At 48.0% G+C, this 14,580-nt stretch overlaps 1 protein-coding gene across 1 annotated transcript in view; it reads left to right on the plus strand.

Moving 5' to 3' along the window:
• Window positions 1-12,029, plus strand: part of Kcnc4 (potassium voltage-gated channel subfamily C member 4) — a 38,123-nt gene extending 26,094 nt beyond the window's left edge. Inside the window, exon 4 of the mRNA XM_021265632.2 lies at window positions 10,515-12,029. Within this exon, the coding sequence (XP_021121291.1) occupies window positions 10,515-10,537 (23 nt within the window). The 3' untranslated portion in view covers window positions 10,538-12,029. The remainder of the gene's footprint in view (window positions 1-10,514) is intronic.
• Window positions 12,030-14,580: the final 2,551 nt, after the last annotated feature.

The following is a 14,580-nucleotide window of genomic DNA, read 5'->3' on the forward strand; positions in this document are numbered from 1 at the left end:
GAGGTGGGTCTGGAACCCAGGGCTCTGAGCGGGACTCAGATGAACTCCTTTCCCAATGTGATTTTCCCCCAAATTCATTAACTCCAGAGGAAAACTCCCCTCTAGACCTACTCTGCCTCTTCCCACCTGTGAGGGGCGTCGGGCCAGGCAAAGAAACATCCGTGGTGTATCAGTGATGACTTAATGAACACCCTGGGGCCTGTGATGGGACCCATTATCCGCCCTCTGAGGGACCTGTGACATTGTTGCAGGGAACACCCTCCATTTAGCTCCAAGTCTTCAAGTGCGCAGTGGTGCCACCCAACAGGTGGCACATGAGCTGGCTCAGACCCCTGGGGCTGGGGTCACTACACGCAGGCCTAGGACAGCATGTATCATGCCTGAGGGTTTCCAGGAACCTGGCTGTCTCCAAGGTGACCTCAGCTGCACCGCTACCCCAGGTATTTAGTTGCTTCCCAAGGGATCCCTGAAGTATGGTGTTTAGTGAGCATATGTGGAGCTACTCAGTACTCATCCACTGGAGATGCAGGGGCCTGCTTTTGCCTAAGTGAGTCTCGGCTTCCTAAATCGACAGTCCTTTTGCTGGGGGTGGGGGTGGAGTCGAATTTCCTTACTCTGTATACACTCTTACACACTTTTGTTGTTGTTGTTGTTTGGTACCAGGGATCGAACTCCCAACCTTGTGCTTACAAGACAGTTGGCGGAACCACTGAGCTAAATCCCCGGCCCTACACTCTTCTAGGTGACCTTGTTCACTCTCATGGCCTTAACCATTTCCAGGTTATGGTGACATCCACATTTCAGAAATCCCTTCAATTCCATTCATTCATGCATTCATTCATTCAGTAGCCATATGCTGAGCCTTTCCTCCATCCCAGGTGCTAATCTTTGTGCTGGATTAGAGCAGACAGACCCAAGCTCTCCAAGCTCTGCCTACTTGGCCCCACCACAACATCTTCCCCACTTCCCTGACCCTGGGCTTTGATTCCTCCCTCCTCTGTAAATTCCTGCCACCTACCCACCCTAAGGCTGAGCCAGAAATTACAGGGGTGTCCTTAATCCCACTTTCTTATTCCCTGCTTTTCACTCCCTCAGTTTTCCTGCATAAAATCTTTAACAGTGAGCAGGACTGACAGGATTCCTGCCCTCATGGGGCATAGGTTCTAATAGGGGAGTCAAGGCAGATCAGTAGGCAAGAATAGGTAATTGTATCTTTCACCCACGTTTCAGCCCATTAACAAGTTCTACATTGCTGGCTCTGAAATACATTTCCGTTTCCACTTCCAGCTCTGTTCTCTCCATCAGTGTGGTTTGCTCCTTGCCTCCTGCCTGGACTTCAGCACGAGGCTCCTAGCTGCTCTCAAAGGTCCCATCTGCCTTTCCCCACTCTGTCTCCACTGACCAAGAGCTTCCTAAAATGGAACCGATCGTGTTACCCCTGCTTAAAACCCTCCATGGCTGGATTCCCAATGCATTTCGAATAAAATCCAAACTCCTCAGAGGGCCCTCAAGGCCCAGCTGCTGCTTAGGCCTTTCCAGCCTCTGCAGAGTCATTCCCCCTCTCCTCTCCACCCCTGGGAAGAAGCTGCACCCTTCCCTCAGCTTCTCACAAAGGCCAATCTCTCTCCATGAGCGTTTTTCACATGCTGTTCTCTCACATGGACCATGTTCTTCTATCCAAGCCCTTTCCTTGGCTGAGTTCCTCTCACCCTTTGGGCCTGCCCCTAGATGTCACTTTCTTGAGTCCTATCCCCTTTACCACCTTCAGGCCCGCTACCTCTGTCTTCTCTTCTATCCCTGCAGCTAGTTGGTTTTCTTCATTGTTCTAGGCCCTTTGTGTATCTTTGTTTGCTGCTGCCTCCCTGTGAATTGCTAGGGCCTAGCACAGTGCTAGGGGCTTGGTACTTATTTTGTGAATGAGTAACTGAGCAGGAGGTGGGCCTGGCTGAGAGCTGCTGAGTGGAGTCCTTTCTCATCTTTCCCGTGCTGCCTCCAGCTGGCTTGTGCACCTCACTTCTAGAGCATTCCTGAGAATCCTTGGGGAACATGTGAGAGCTTGTCTCTTTGCATTATGCATTCCCTGTCTGAGAAACTGTCAGAATAATGAGGAGGGCAGAGAGAGAGAGAGAGAGTGAGAGAGAGAGAGAGGAAGAAGGAGGAAGGGAGAGGGAGGGAGAAGGGAAGAGGGGGAGAGAGAGAGAGAGACTCTTCCTCTCTTCAGAACTTTCATTCCTCATTTCTGCCTGATCTTCTTTTGTGCTGGTCTAGCTCCCCCTCCCTTACTGCAAGGTGCTGGCTCCTCAGACCTGGCTCTGTGCTCCATGCATAGTAGATGTTCAGTGTGATGTTCAAGTGAATGAGGAAATGATGAAAAAGGAAGAAGTCACCCAGAAGGAAAAGAAGGGAAGAAGAGGAGGAGGGAGGGATGAAGGAGGTGATGAGGAAAAGAAAGGGGCTGCCAGAAAGCCAGCCAGGGAGGAGGAAAGCGCCAAAGACAGCCCAAGCAGTCGCCCGGTCCGGCATCCAGCTCTCCCAGTATCCGCACAGCACCCCTTGTGTCCTTGCCTGATGTATGTACCTCCTCATCCTGTGCAGGCCTTGGAGTGGAGTGGGGACTCCTTCAGACCCCACTGACACCAGGGAGTCCTCCCAGGGGTTCAGGGCATGCCTGTCCCTGAGGAGACCTCTGCGGGGACCAAAGTCTGGATTCCTTAACCTGAGGCAAAATTTCACCCCTGATATCCCTAGAGACCCCCATTAGCACCTCTCGCCTCCGTCCCTCATACTTCGTTAGGCCTTGCCCCAGTGGACTTCGATTCCCTATCAGTGATCAAGTGTTCAGGGCCAACAAACGAAAAAGACTTTACTCCTTCAGCCCTCTCCCAGAGGAGGATGCCTCCTCATCATGCCCCGGGCCCAGCCGGCTGGCCTCAGGAGAACCAAGGCCCATTCCTGGGAGGCTGGGAGGCCCAGAGGAACTAGAGTAGCTGTTGCCATGGTGGCCCTCTCTTGGGTGGCAGCTCCCCAGTTACCATGGAGAACAGAGTTGTGCCAGTGCCCTGCCACCACCACCATGCCTATCGCTGCCTCCACAGAGAAGCTGCTCCTGGGACTCTTCGCCGTTCTAGGCTGCTGGCTGGTCAGCCTGGGGGCCAGTCTGTCCCATCCTCAGCACACAGCAGCCACAGCACGAGGGGCAGAAGGCCAGCCCCTCCCAGTACCCCAGCCTCATCCAGCCCGCAGCAGAGCCTCCTGCTCCCCAGGGGACAACACTGTTTGTACTTGTGGCAAATCTATTAGGGACCTCCTTTCTCTGAGGGCCCCACTAAAGGTGGCAGCCATCTCCAGAGAGCCTGGGCAGGATAGGGAGAGACTGGAGAAGGCTCCAGTGTCACCTACCATTCTCCCTCTGGACCTCACTGCTGGATTGTGACTAGCTGGATTTTCCTGGACAGAACTGGAGCATGGGTCTAGTGCTCACTGTTTTCCCTGGGTCTTTCTCACCCCAGTCAGGGGCTGTCACTAATTTCCACCCTCTTGCTGCCCTCCACCCTGCAGTACAAATGCACACTTCCAGGGTTCTGCTCTCTTTACCTTTTCTTCATCTAATCTGTGCACGAGCAAGTATCTTATACCAGTCACCAACACTGTAATATGAATTGGAGCCCATGACTATTTTATTTCCCAGGAGATAGGATTGTGACCTCTCAAATTATGGAATGAGAGCCTTACTCTCTGTTAGAGGAAATCTAGTACCAGGGAGCTCTAAGCAAGATTTTTAAGAAATTTCTAATCCACAGGAGAAGAAAGCAGGACCTTCTTTTTGTGGGTCAAAATAGAGGTCAGGGCATTACAAGGAATTCTGACCTGGCTCTAATTAACCAAAAAGAGAGAGAGAGAGAGAGAGAGAGAGAGAGAGAGAGAGGAAGAGAAAATAAAAAGTCATATGCAACTGGAAGAGTCACCTATATCTAGAAGACCACCAATCTCCATTTTAACTCCCACATTCTAGAATTGAGCCCTCTGCCTGTCAAACTCTTACTCATCCCTCAAGACCCACTCAACTGTCACCTCTGAGAATCCTTCCTGAGCTCTCCCAGGTAGAAGCCCTCTGTCTTGCCTCCTACAAGCACAGCACTGTGTGTGCTTATCACAAGTGGTAAGTTTGGGATAACTTGTTACTTATTCACTCATCTATAGATGCTTTTACTAAATGTTTTTATCTCCAGCCCTTGCTCAGAGTTCTGGAACTCAACATTGAAAAATAAATGGGCAGTTGATGGGTTAGCGACAGTCCACTGTTGGCTTCTGTCTACTTCTGTCATTTACATCTATCATTCCAGCTCATGTCTGAGCCTCAGAATTTGTCCAGAGCAATTCCTTGGGATGTGATGTTCCTACCACCAGGTGCCAGCCAAGTCCCCACCCCCTTCAGGGTTCCAGTCTTTAGCTCCCTACTCACCCAGGTCCCCAGGCTTCAAATAGCCTTTCCTTCCTGCTGTTAGTAGCTACAGGCTTGCCTCAGAGTCCACTCGGAACACCCAGGTGCTTGTGGGCTGAGTCCTATCTTTCCCTGTCTTTTTCCTTCTCGGCCTTCATGACAGGTGTTCTGTAAGTCACACACCCTCCCAAACTCTCCAGGGTACTAGTTAGGTACCCAGTTGTGCTCTTGGACAAAATCCCTGTTGCAGAAGTAGTCCATGGACAGAGAGGCTGGGAGGTGTTATGTTCATAGGTCCAAGCCAGTCCTGTGATATGACCTGACTTCAGGGCCCTCATCTGTGACATGGCCTCACCCAAGGCGGTATAAAGATGAGATGAGAAAGTGGATGGATGGGTCCTCTGGAACCCAAAGAACCCCTGAGGCAGAGAGTTATCATTCCTTTGACATCCTCTCAGGCACTTGGGCACTCCTTCAAAGGCAGGGAGCAGGTGCCTCTGGAAGGCGCAGCAGCTGCCTTTGAGCATTACAACAGGACAAGACATTGTTCCAAGCCCTGTACGCATAGCAGTCCTCTGAACAAGCCAGGAGACAAAGGCTCTAACCTTACTGCAGGTACATTTCACAGGCTGATTTGGACCTGAGACACCTAGGCTGGCTCTGGCCCTGTGTGCCTACCTCTGGCTTTCTGGGCAGATACAGCCACAGGTAGCCCCTGAGCACAAGCACCAGCACTGCTGTTCATTCACTCTCCATGGTCAGCTAATTCTAGCTGCCACTAGCTTTGCTGCTTGTGAACTAAACTTCTCTAAGCTTTGGCACTCCTCTGTGGAATGGGGTGGTAGGAGGTGGATCATACATCTCCTGCAGATCCTGTTGAGAGGAGGAGATGGAAGTGGAATATGTGAAACAGCTCTCCAGTCCCAGGTAGCTGAATAGTGTTCAGTGAGTGTCACATTCCTGGAAATGTTACCCAAGAAGGCAGTGAGGTGAAAGGAAGCACAGGAAGTGAATTTGCCTCCTCCACCATGCACTACTGCACTGTGCCACCCAGGGCCAAAGAAACAGAGTCAAGTGATCATAGACTGAAACCTTGGAAACTATGAACCCAAACAAACCTTTTCTCCTTTAAGTTGATTATCTCAATAGTTTTTACAGTGATAGAAAGCTGACTAACATGGCAGCAATGTAAAAAGGAGGAGGGGTGGGAGGAGAGAAATAATAAGGGGAGAGGGAGAGTAGAAGATAGAGCAGGAAGAGGAAGGAGAGAAAGGGAAGAGGGAAGAGAGCCCCGCCCCTTGGGGACCAAGGCCATGGGCCTAAAGTGACCTAAACAGGCTGGAAATACAGTAACTGGGCAAACGCCCTATGCTGTGTTTGGGTGTCTGCTGAGCAATCCCGTGAATGAAAGGAACAGGGTGACAATTCAAGGAAGACATGGATCTTTTCACCTCAGAGGTAGGTGAAGATGGGAGGATCTGTTCTGGGCCAGCAGAGATTAGTTGGAGTTCTTTTTCTGGGGATGTTTTCTTTACATAATCACTATTTTTAACAGGCTGACTTGTGGCTGGGTTAGCCTGACGCCACCCTGTTCTTGGCAGTGGAAGCCCAAGACCACTCTGGGTTTTATTCTAACTGTGGGTGCTGCTGGCTCCAATAGAAGAGACCTTAATTCACTTTCAAAATGGAGACTTAAGAAGTAGAGCTGTGGAATGGAATGCCATATCCCTTATTAGAACAAACCCCAGCTGGGATGAGTCCGGGGCCTGACTCAGGCTCAAGTGTCACTCTATGCCTCTGGATGCCCTCACATGACCCCAGCAAGCTTTGCCTTGGAGGTGCCCAGGCCCCTGATCTCTGCACGGCTGACTCCCTCCTGGTCCCCACAACACCCCTTCTTGGCTCTTTCTCCCCACTGCCAGTGCATGGCGTCTTCCTTTGCCCACCCTCCAACTTTCTCTACCTAAGCCCCCATGGGAACTTCTGGGCTTCAAAGAGAATTTGCTGACTCTCCAAGCCCATGCACTTCCTAAATTGCAGCCAAGGGTCTATGTGTATGTGGGTGAATATATTTTTCTAGAAAGAGGATCCAGAACTTACATCAGATTCTCTAAGGTGTTGGTTCCCCATCCCACTGCACCGTGAAGAACTATCAGTCTAGAAGTTAGACTCGGGGCCTGCACAGCTGTGAAGACAGCTGGAACCATCTGGCCCTACTTAGAGTCCATCCCAATAAATCCTCACTCTGAGGCTTTTGCTCTATCACTGATTTCTCTAGTTGACATGGGTTCTACTTGGGACTGAATATGGACAGAAATTGGGACTCTGAACTCTAGCCTGGCTTCCACCCCTGATTTTACAATCTTTGTCAATTTGCTTAATCTGGCTGAGCTGCAGTTCCACGCTTGTCAGATTAGGAGTAACACTGCCCACCTTAGCAGGTTTTCACAGGTTCTTAGTGAGATCCTGTGTCCCTACTACGGAGCTCAGAAAGTGACACTTCAAAAGCTTCCTGTCCTTCCTTCCTCCCTCCCTGCCTCTTGGGATGAACTCTAACACCACTCCCAAATATAATCAGTTGCCTTCACCAAGGAACCTTTAAGAAAACTTAAAGGAGAGGGAAAGAGCACAGTCATCTACATCTGCCCCTGAGGGGCCTGGAGGGTTAAATCTGGCAGAGCATGGAAGAGAGAAAGCTGAGTGACCAGAAGATCTCAGGATAAGTGCTAGCAGTGTACATGGCAGGGAGTCAACCAAATCTATATCTGATATTTGGAGCACAGCTGGAAATCACACTGGGTTTGGACTTTAACAAAACATTTGACATTGCCAGGCATTATGGTGGACTCTAAGAGGCTGAGGCAGGAGGAATGAAAGTTCAAGCCCAGATAAAGAATGACAAATATGAGGCATTTGTAGGAAAATGAATGCACCTGGAAAATACAATGTTGAGTGAAATAAATCAGACACACAAGCTTAAATATCATATGATATCCCTCATTTGAGTGAAGCAACATACAAACAAAGAAAATGATAAAGAATAGATAGAAAGGGACAACGGAAAAAGGCTGGGATGTAGCTCAGTGGTAGAGTGCTTGCCTAGCATGCATAAGGCCCTGTGTTCAACTCCCACCACAGCAAAATAAAGAAATGATTGAATTAGTCTTAAAAAAGAAAGGGACAAGGGGACAGATTTCTTCCAATAGGGAAATGGTCCAAGGGAACAAGGAGAGGCGAGGGGAAGGGGAAGTGAGAGGAATAAAGATGTGCCATGTATAGGATCCTAATCACTCCAATCCATATAAACAATATATCCATAACATGCTAAGATGAACAATATCAACAGAGGAGGAGGGGAGAGGGAAGGGGAAGAAGATTTTAAAAAAACAACAAGGTGTAATGTACATGTAACCACTCCCCAAGATGATTATAACATGCATGAATTGCAAATATATACCAATAAAATTAAATTAAATAAAGAAAATTCAAAAGCAGCCTGGACAACTTAGTGATTTAGTGAGATCCTGTCTCAAAATAAAAAGTAAAAATGGCTAGGTGTGAAGGCCCTGGGTTCAATTCTCAGTACTAAAAAATATATATATATATATATATATATATATATATGTGAATTTTGCGGCGCTCGTTTGTAAACCAAGGCTAGATAGGAGCTGGCAGGCTTGGCTCCATTCCCTGAGCTCCAGTTCAGGTGTCTGCTGCTCTGGGTTGTGGTTTCCCCTCCTCTCCCAGTCATCAGAAAGCTTTTGCAGGAAGCCCACTGGCAATCAGGTCACCAGCAAAGTGTGGAAGCACAAGCAGGAGAAGTTTTATCTCCAACGAGATTAGATCTGAATTTTCCGGTTTGGACTGGATGGTTAGTCTTGCATATGGTGGGTGATTCCACAGCCAAAGGAAAAATAGGACCCTAGAGGCTGTTGCCTAGACTGGCCACTTAGAAACACAACATCCCTAGAGAAACTAATTTGAGATCCTCAGCCCTGCCCCCAGGCTCTTGGGTATGTACACCCTCAAGAGAAGTGGCTAGACTGCAGAGCTCCTGAAACCTCTCCCCCACACTGTCTTTCCCTTTCTGGCAGCCACGGGCTCTCTGCTAAAGAAGCTTGTTCTGTGCATCTATTTTGTTCGTTTCAGGTAGAACTGCGAGTAAAAAAGTCAGTTTCCTCTTTCTGACATTGATGGGGTGGGGGATTTAGAAGTCTATTTCTGAGAATTTAGGCATTCTTGGTTCTTTGTACTCTGTGACCCTGTCCAGCCTGCCCTGTCCTTGCTTGACCTATCGCTTGAGAAGAGTCAGGAACCAACATCTTAGGGAATGCCCATAAAGGACGCTGGACTTCTCAGATGGAAAGGGCAAAAGAAATCAAAGACTGCTCTTATCTTCTTCCAGATAGTGGGGATAAAAACAGTCCAGCCCGTGCCCTCTCTTGCCTCACTTGGCCAGTGGCTGAGTTAATGCAAGCCTGGGATTCTCCTGTGTTACGTGAACTGAGCCACAAAGGCTGCCAGAGTATCAGCATCTAAGTTGCCAATCCATACAAATCATCTTACAGCCTTCCTTGGGTCCAGAAGGAGGCTTACTCTGTCCTGACCTCAGAAGCCACCTTGCCCCATCTACCAGTACTTCCTTCATCCTGTATTTGGGCATCACATCTGTCAATTGACACTCAGAAAATATTTTTAGCTACCAACTGTGACACAAACTTTATCCCCATTCATAACTGGGGTGATGAGAGGGCAGGGAGTTGGAGGAAAATCTACCAGCCATAGAACTGACAACACCTTGAAAGCGCTTGCTAAAAGACAGTTCTGCTCATGCCCCTAATTTTCTGGATGTAGACGAAGCACCTCACCAGGGCTATTCAGACTCTTGACCATGTCCCAGCCTGTCCCAGCCCCCAGCAATCCCTCCCTCTCTTTCCCTGTGGGTCCCGTTCTCTACCCACAGGCATACATCAGTATTCTTGGAACTCGTGCATCTCCCTGCTCTGGGTTTCACTTTTCCCATCACTTGCAGTGGTTCACCTGCAAGATTTCCTCTTCCTTCACCTTGTGAACCTCTTATGCCCTGTGGAGTCTTTACTGATCTACCCTGTGTCACAGCCCTGGACACACCTCCACGAGAGCATTTGTTGCACTAGAAGTTTGCTCAGCTACCTTGCACAAAGCCTTTGAAGGGTCTTTCCTGTAGCCTTGGCCAACTAGGTCTCAAAGATTTATAGAGCTATGTCAGGAAGAATGATTCAAAATATAAGTAAGGCCACAGTGAGGACAGTATGTTCCTTTGGTGTCATTTAGAAGCTTTGCTTAACAGATCCACACAAAGATCAATGCTCTAGAATTGTACAACCCACAAGTAGCTATTGAGCACTTGAAATGTGGCTACTGCTCCATGTCAAAGTGACAATATTTTGGACTGGTTCTGTTAAATAAAATATATGATTAAAATTAATTGTACCTGTTTGTTTTTGCTTTTTAGTGTGGCTATTAGAAATACTTAAAATACACACATGGCTGAAATTATATATCTAGTGAAGAGTACCACTCTAGAAGAAAGTATCATTGACTTTTTCATTTACTATCAAGGGTTCACACTGTGAATTTATCTGTTAACTTGCACATTTTTTGGAGGGGTCTGGCAGGGTTCCAGTGATTTCTGTCAAGTAGGAAAGATAACTGTAGTTTTATTGCCCGGCAGGACATTAACCAAATTTGTCTTTCACTTTAAAAAATTGTTTTTGTTTTGTATTTATTTTATTTTGGTTTTGGTTTTTTGAAACAGGTCTTTGCTTTACAGTTCAGGGTTCCCTTGAACTCACTATGTAGCTCAGGCTGGCCTCAAACTCTTGGCAATCCTCCTGCCTCAGCCTCCTCAGTGCTGGGATTACACCACCACACCTGGCTAGGTGTATCTTTCTTTTAAATCCTAATTCCTCAAATAATCTTTAAACCAATTTGGTTTCCTTATTAATGAGTTCAGCAAAATCTTTGACCCACGTTCATTCTATATCTGTATGAGATTTGTGATTTTAACTTTCTGGAAATTTTATTTTGACAGATCTCTGTCTCCTGTCCAGCTGAGAGCAAAGACTGAATATTAACATGCCTGGTATTAAGTGAGGACTCCATAAAGGCTGACTGAATACAAAGCACTTGTTTGGAATTGGAACCTTAAGTTTGTACTGCCAACCATATTTCAGCAACAAGCCTGGAAGGTGGGGAATACAGGAAAGGCAAGACCCTCTTTTCAGAACCCCAGCCTCTTTGGGTCATTCCCAGTTCTTGACTGTTATGATTCCAAGGGGATGCTGGCCAAAGCAAGTCCCTTTCAAAGTGAGGGCCCAGATATGTTTTCTATCCCTTCTTGCCTCATGGCTTGAACTCTCGACAGCTTCAGCACTGTGAATCTTTTGCCAGACAGGCCTGACTGTTCTCCAGGACTGAACACAGAGGCACATTCATTATCAGAGGTCAGTAGCAGTGCTGCCCTTAAGAGCCAAGTCTTCTGAGAGCCCTGGAGAAATCTCTGTAGGTCATTAGACCCGGCTAATAATTGTAAAAATATGCCTCTCCCTTTTGCCCTCCTGGCCATGGAGGGAGCTGGCTGGCTGGCAACTGAGGGCAGAAGTTGATTGCAAATTCCTTGAGGACAGAGGCTTTCTATTTGTATGCGGGGCACCTGGTTAGCCTGGTGTGCTGTGGACATCCAGTGAATGCTAATCTACCTCCCCTTTCTGCCCAGCTCCAGGTCCAGAGCCAGCTCCCTTCCAATGGGCCTGATAGATAAACTTCCTGGCCCAGACAGAACACTGCTTAATCATTCCCCACTCTGGGAGTCTGGGCAGGATCAGCTGCTAATTAAGCATCAAGCTCAGGGCTGCTAACCTTTCAGAAGTGTCAGAGTGATTCTGCCCTTGTCTACATTCCTTAAAAAAAAGAAAAAGCAAAAGTTGGTAGAGGGTTTGTTCCTGGAAAAGGAAAGTAAAAGCAACATTTCTTTTGTAAAAACTGTAGTGAGATATACTTGACACAGATTTACTGTTCTGACCATATTTCAGCGCACAGGCTCGGTAACATACAGTCCACTTACACTGTGGTGCAGGTCATCACCACCGTCCATCTCCGGAACTCTTCGTCTTTCCAGACTGAGACTCTGTATCCAGTGAACGCCAGCTCTTTCCCTTCTCCCTCAGCCCTGGAAACCTGCATTCTACTTTCAGTCTCTCTGAATTTGACTGCTCCACATACTTCATATAAGTTGAATCATACAATATTTTCCTTTTTGTGAGCAGCTTATCTCAATTAGCATAAGGTCCTGAACTTTCATCCATTTAGCGTGCATCAGAATTTTTCTTTTCTAAGAGAAATTCTTTTATTTTTCAAGGAAAACTATTCTGTTGTATGTTTAGAACATGTTTTATTTATCCATTCCTCCACTGATGGACTCTTAGGTTGAATATATTTTGGCTGTTGAGATAATGCTATGTATATGCAAATGCCTGCTCAAGCCCTTGTTTTCACTCTTTCGGGTTATATACCCAGAAGTGGAATTTATGCATCATATAATAATCCTGTGTTGAATTTTTTTTGGGGGGGGGGTACCAGGGAATCGCACTCGGGTCCTTGCGCTTGCGCAGCAGGTGGCGAAACCACTGAGCTAAATCCCCGTCCCCTTGTGTTGAATTTTTTTAGGTAAAAGCAACTTGTCTGAGTATCTATTATGTGCCCACTCGGAGTTAGGCCCTTTCTACATAACATCTTTAAGCCACACAACAGTCCCAGAGGGTAGAAATCATCAACTCTATTTTACAGAAAGTGAATTTTCTTTTTTTCCCCCCTATTCGGTAGTGAGGATTGAACTCGGAGCCTTTGCAGTGAACGACATCACAGCTCTTTAAAAAAATTTTTTAAAAGAATTTAAGATAGGGTCTAGCTAAATTTCCTAGACTGGGCTTGAACTTGTCTCTAGAGTGCTGAGATCACAGGCATACACCACTGTGCCTGGCTAGAAAGTGAAGCTTCTGCAAATGAAATCAATGGTTAAAGGTTGCCCGTAGTGATTAGCAGCTGGTTTTGAACCCAGGTCTGCTTGATTCCAAAGCCACACTCTTCCCAAGGCAGCAGGCAATGAAAACAAATAGTCTTCAAGGAGGGCCTTGAAGCTGTTACAAACTAGCACTTTCCTCAATTAACAATTCACACCTTAGCAGGAATTAGTTGCTGACAAGAAGGGGTCATCACTCTCTCTTCACTCCCTCTTTTCTCCTGCCAAACGCACCACCACTGCCTTCCAGATGGTTCCTAGACATAACCCCCTCTCTTCCTCCACAGTGCCAGGCAGCCACCCCGCTGCAACCCCACTGCTCAACTCAAGCCTTGCCTCCACTTGCCTCCACTCCTGGCTTCCCCCTCCACGTCTTCCTGGACTCCAGCCTCCCTCTGGTTGGACACACTTCGGCCAAGTTACTTTATATCTAACTCCCTCTTGGCTGCAAGCTCCCCTAGGGCACAGTCCACATCAAATCCCTTGTACAGCTCACACCTACCGAGGTTTGATGCTCTGTAATTACAATTTGAATTAATGAATCAATGAATGAACCACTCAGCCAGTGACAGTAGGGAAGGCAGGAATAGAGAAAGATAAATTCAGAATTATCCTCCCCTACCTCATGGTTTGTGTGAGACCAGGCTGTTGAGTTGCTTAGAATAATTTGTATGCCAAATTCAGCATCAGTGCGCAAGCCTGAGCCATTTGTGGAAAGAAACTCTTAAGGACAGCAACAGAATTATCCTCTCATAAATACGCTCGTGTGGTTGGTCCAAAGGTGGGAAGGGGTACTTTCAATGCAGGTACAAATTCCTGTCCAGAGGACGCCAGATCGTAAGAGCACAACCTGTTTTTGAGATCTTTGGCACAGCCATTTCTTCCTGCCTTCATTCACCCAGTCATCCCACAAAACTGCAGCAGTACTTGCTTTGAGTGAGGCACTCAAGTGACAGAGGAAAGCAAGGCCCTCTCCTGTGGTGCTGGTGCTCAGACACAGCCTCCTGCCAGGAAAAGTCCTGTGGCCTAGGAGAGGCCCCAGTTTCTCTCAGAGGTGAGAGGCTGGGGGTGGGGGCCTCAGCCAAGGCACTGGACAGGGAAGCAGGTGGCTGTTCCTGAAGTCAAGCCCTGGTTTGCCAGGAAGCCCTGGCCTCGCCTTCTGTGGGCTCAGCTGACGCTCCAGCTTTTGACGTCAGGACTAGAGGCTGACAGGAGCCAGAGAATTGAGGTGGGGCACTAGGCAGGCACACAGAGGGAAAAGCCAGGTATCCCGAGTGGTGTTGCTCATACTCAGAGGGCAGCAGGGCAGTGCCTGAAGTGGGGTTTGGGAGGGCACATTGGCCAGAGGCCCAGCAGGACCTCCATGTGAGGGGCCTTGAGGTTGTTCCCCACCACTGCACACTAGACCAGCTTGGCTGAGAGAGTATTTAGAGGTATTTAATCTGGGGCCAAGAAAATGAACAGAAAGAGACAAAACAGGAATTTGCTCAGAGGGCAAGAATTTGGGATTATTTGTCCAAGAAAGAAGGAAGCACTGAAATGAGCTGATTGTTCATGATTGGAAGGCATCCAGCTGCCACTGTTAACTCAGATGTTTCTCACATCAGCCTTCCAAGATGAGCAGGACTCATCCTTTCATGTAGGCAAAGAAAATGAGGTTCCAAAAGGTGAAGGCCTTGCTGGCCAATAAAGGAGATGGGGTTTGACCCTAGTGTTTCTGTCCTTGGCCCAGTGTTCTTGCCCTCCAGGCTGTCCCTCTTGGCTGCCTGGATCCAATGGGTTCCACATTAGGTAGACTCTGAGAGCAAGGCCTCCAAGTGAGCTGTCTGGCTGCTCCCGGTGGCTCTTCTGAGGACTGGCCAAGTGAAGGATTGGGGTAGAGCAGGCTCTGAGTCATGCCAGGCCTGTGCAGCCCACCACATCCCACCCCCACTCTTAATCAAGATGCCCGGAGCCTTGTGGCCCTGAAGCTTAGTTGCATTTACCTAACCAGGCATTGGCAGGGGTGGCTTGGGGAGCTCAGAGGCTTCATGACTGGGGGAGGATGTCCGGGTTCTGTCACTCAGTGTGCCCACAAGAA

Source organism: Heterocephalus glaber, unplaced genomic scaffold (assembly GCF_053883595.1).
Source record: "Heterocephalus glaber isolate CG9 unplaced genomic scaffold, H.glaber_assembly_v1.0 deba00001442, whole genome shotgun sequence".
NCBI classification, from domain to species: Eukaryota; Metazoa; Chordata; class Mammalia; order Rodentia; family Bathyergidae; genus Heterocephalus; species Heterocephalus glaber.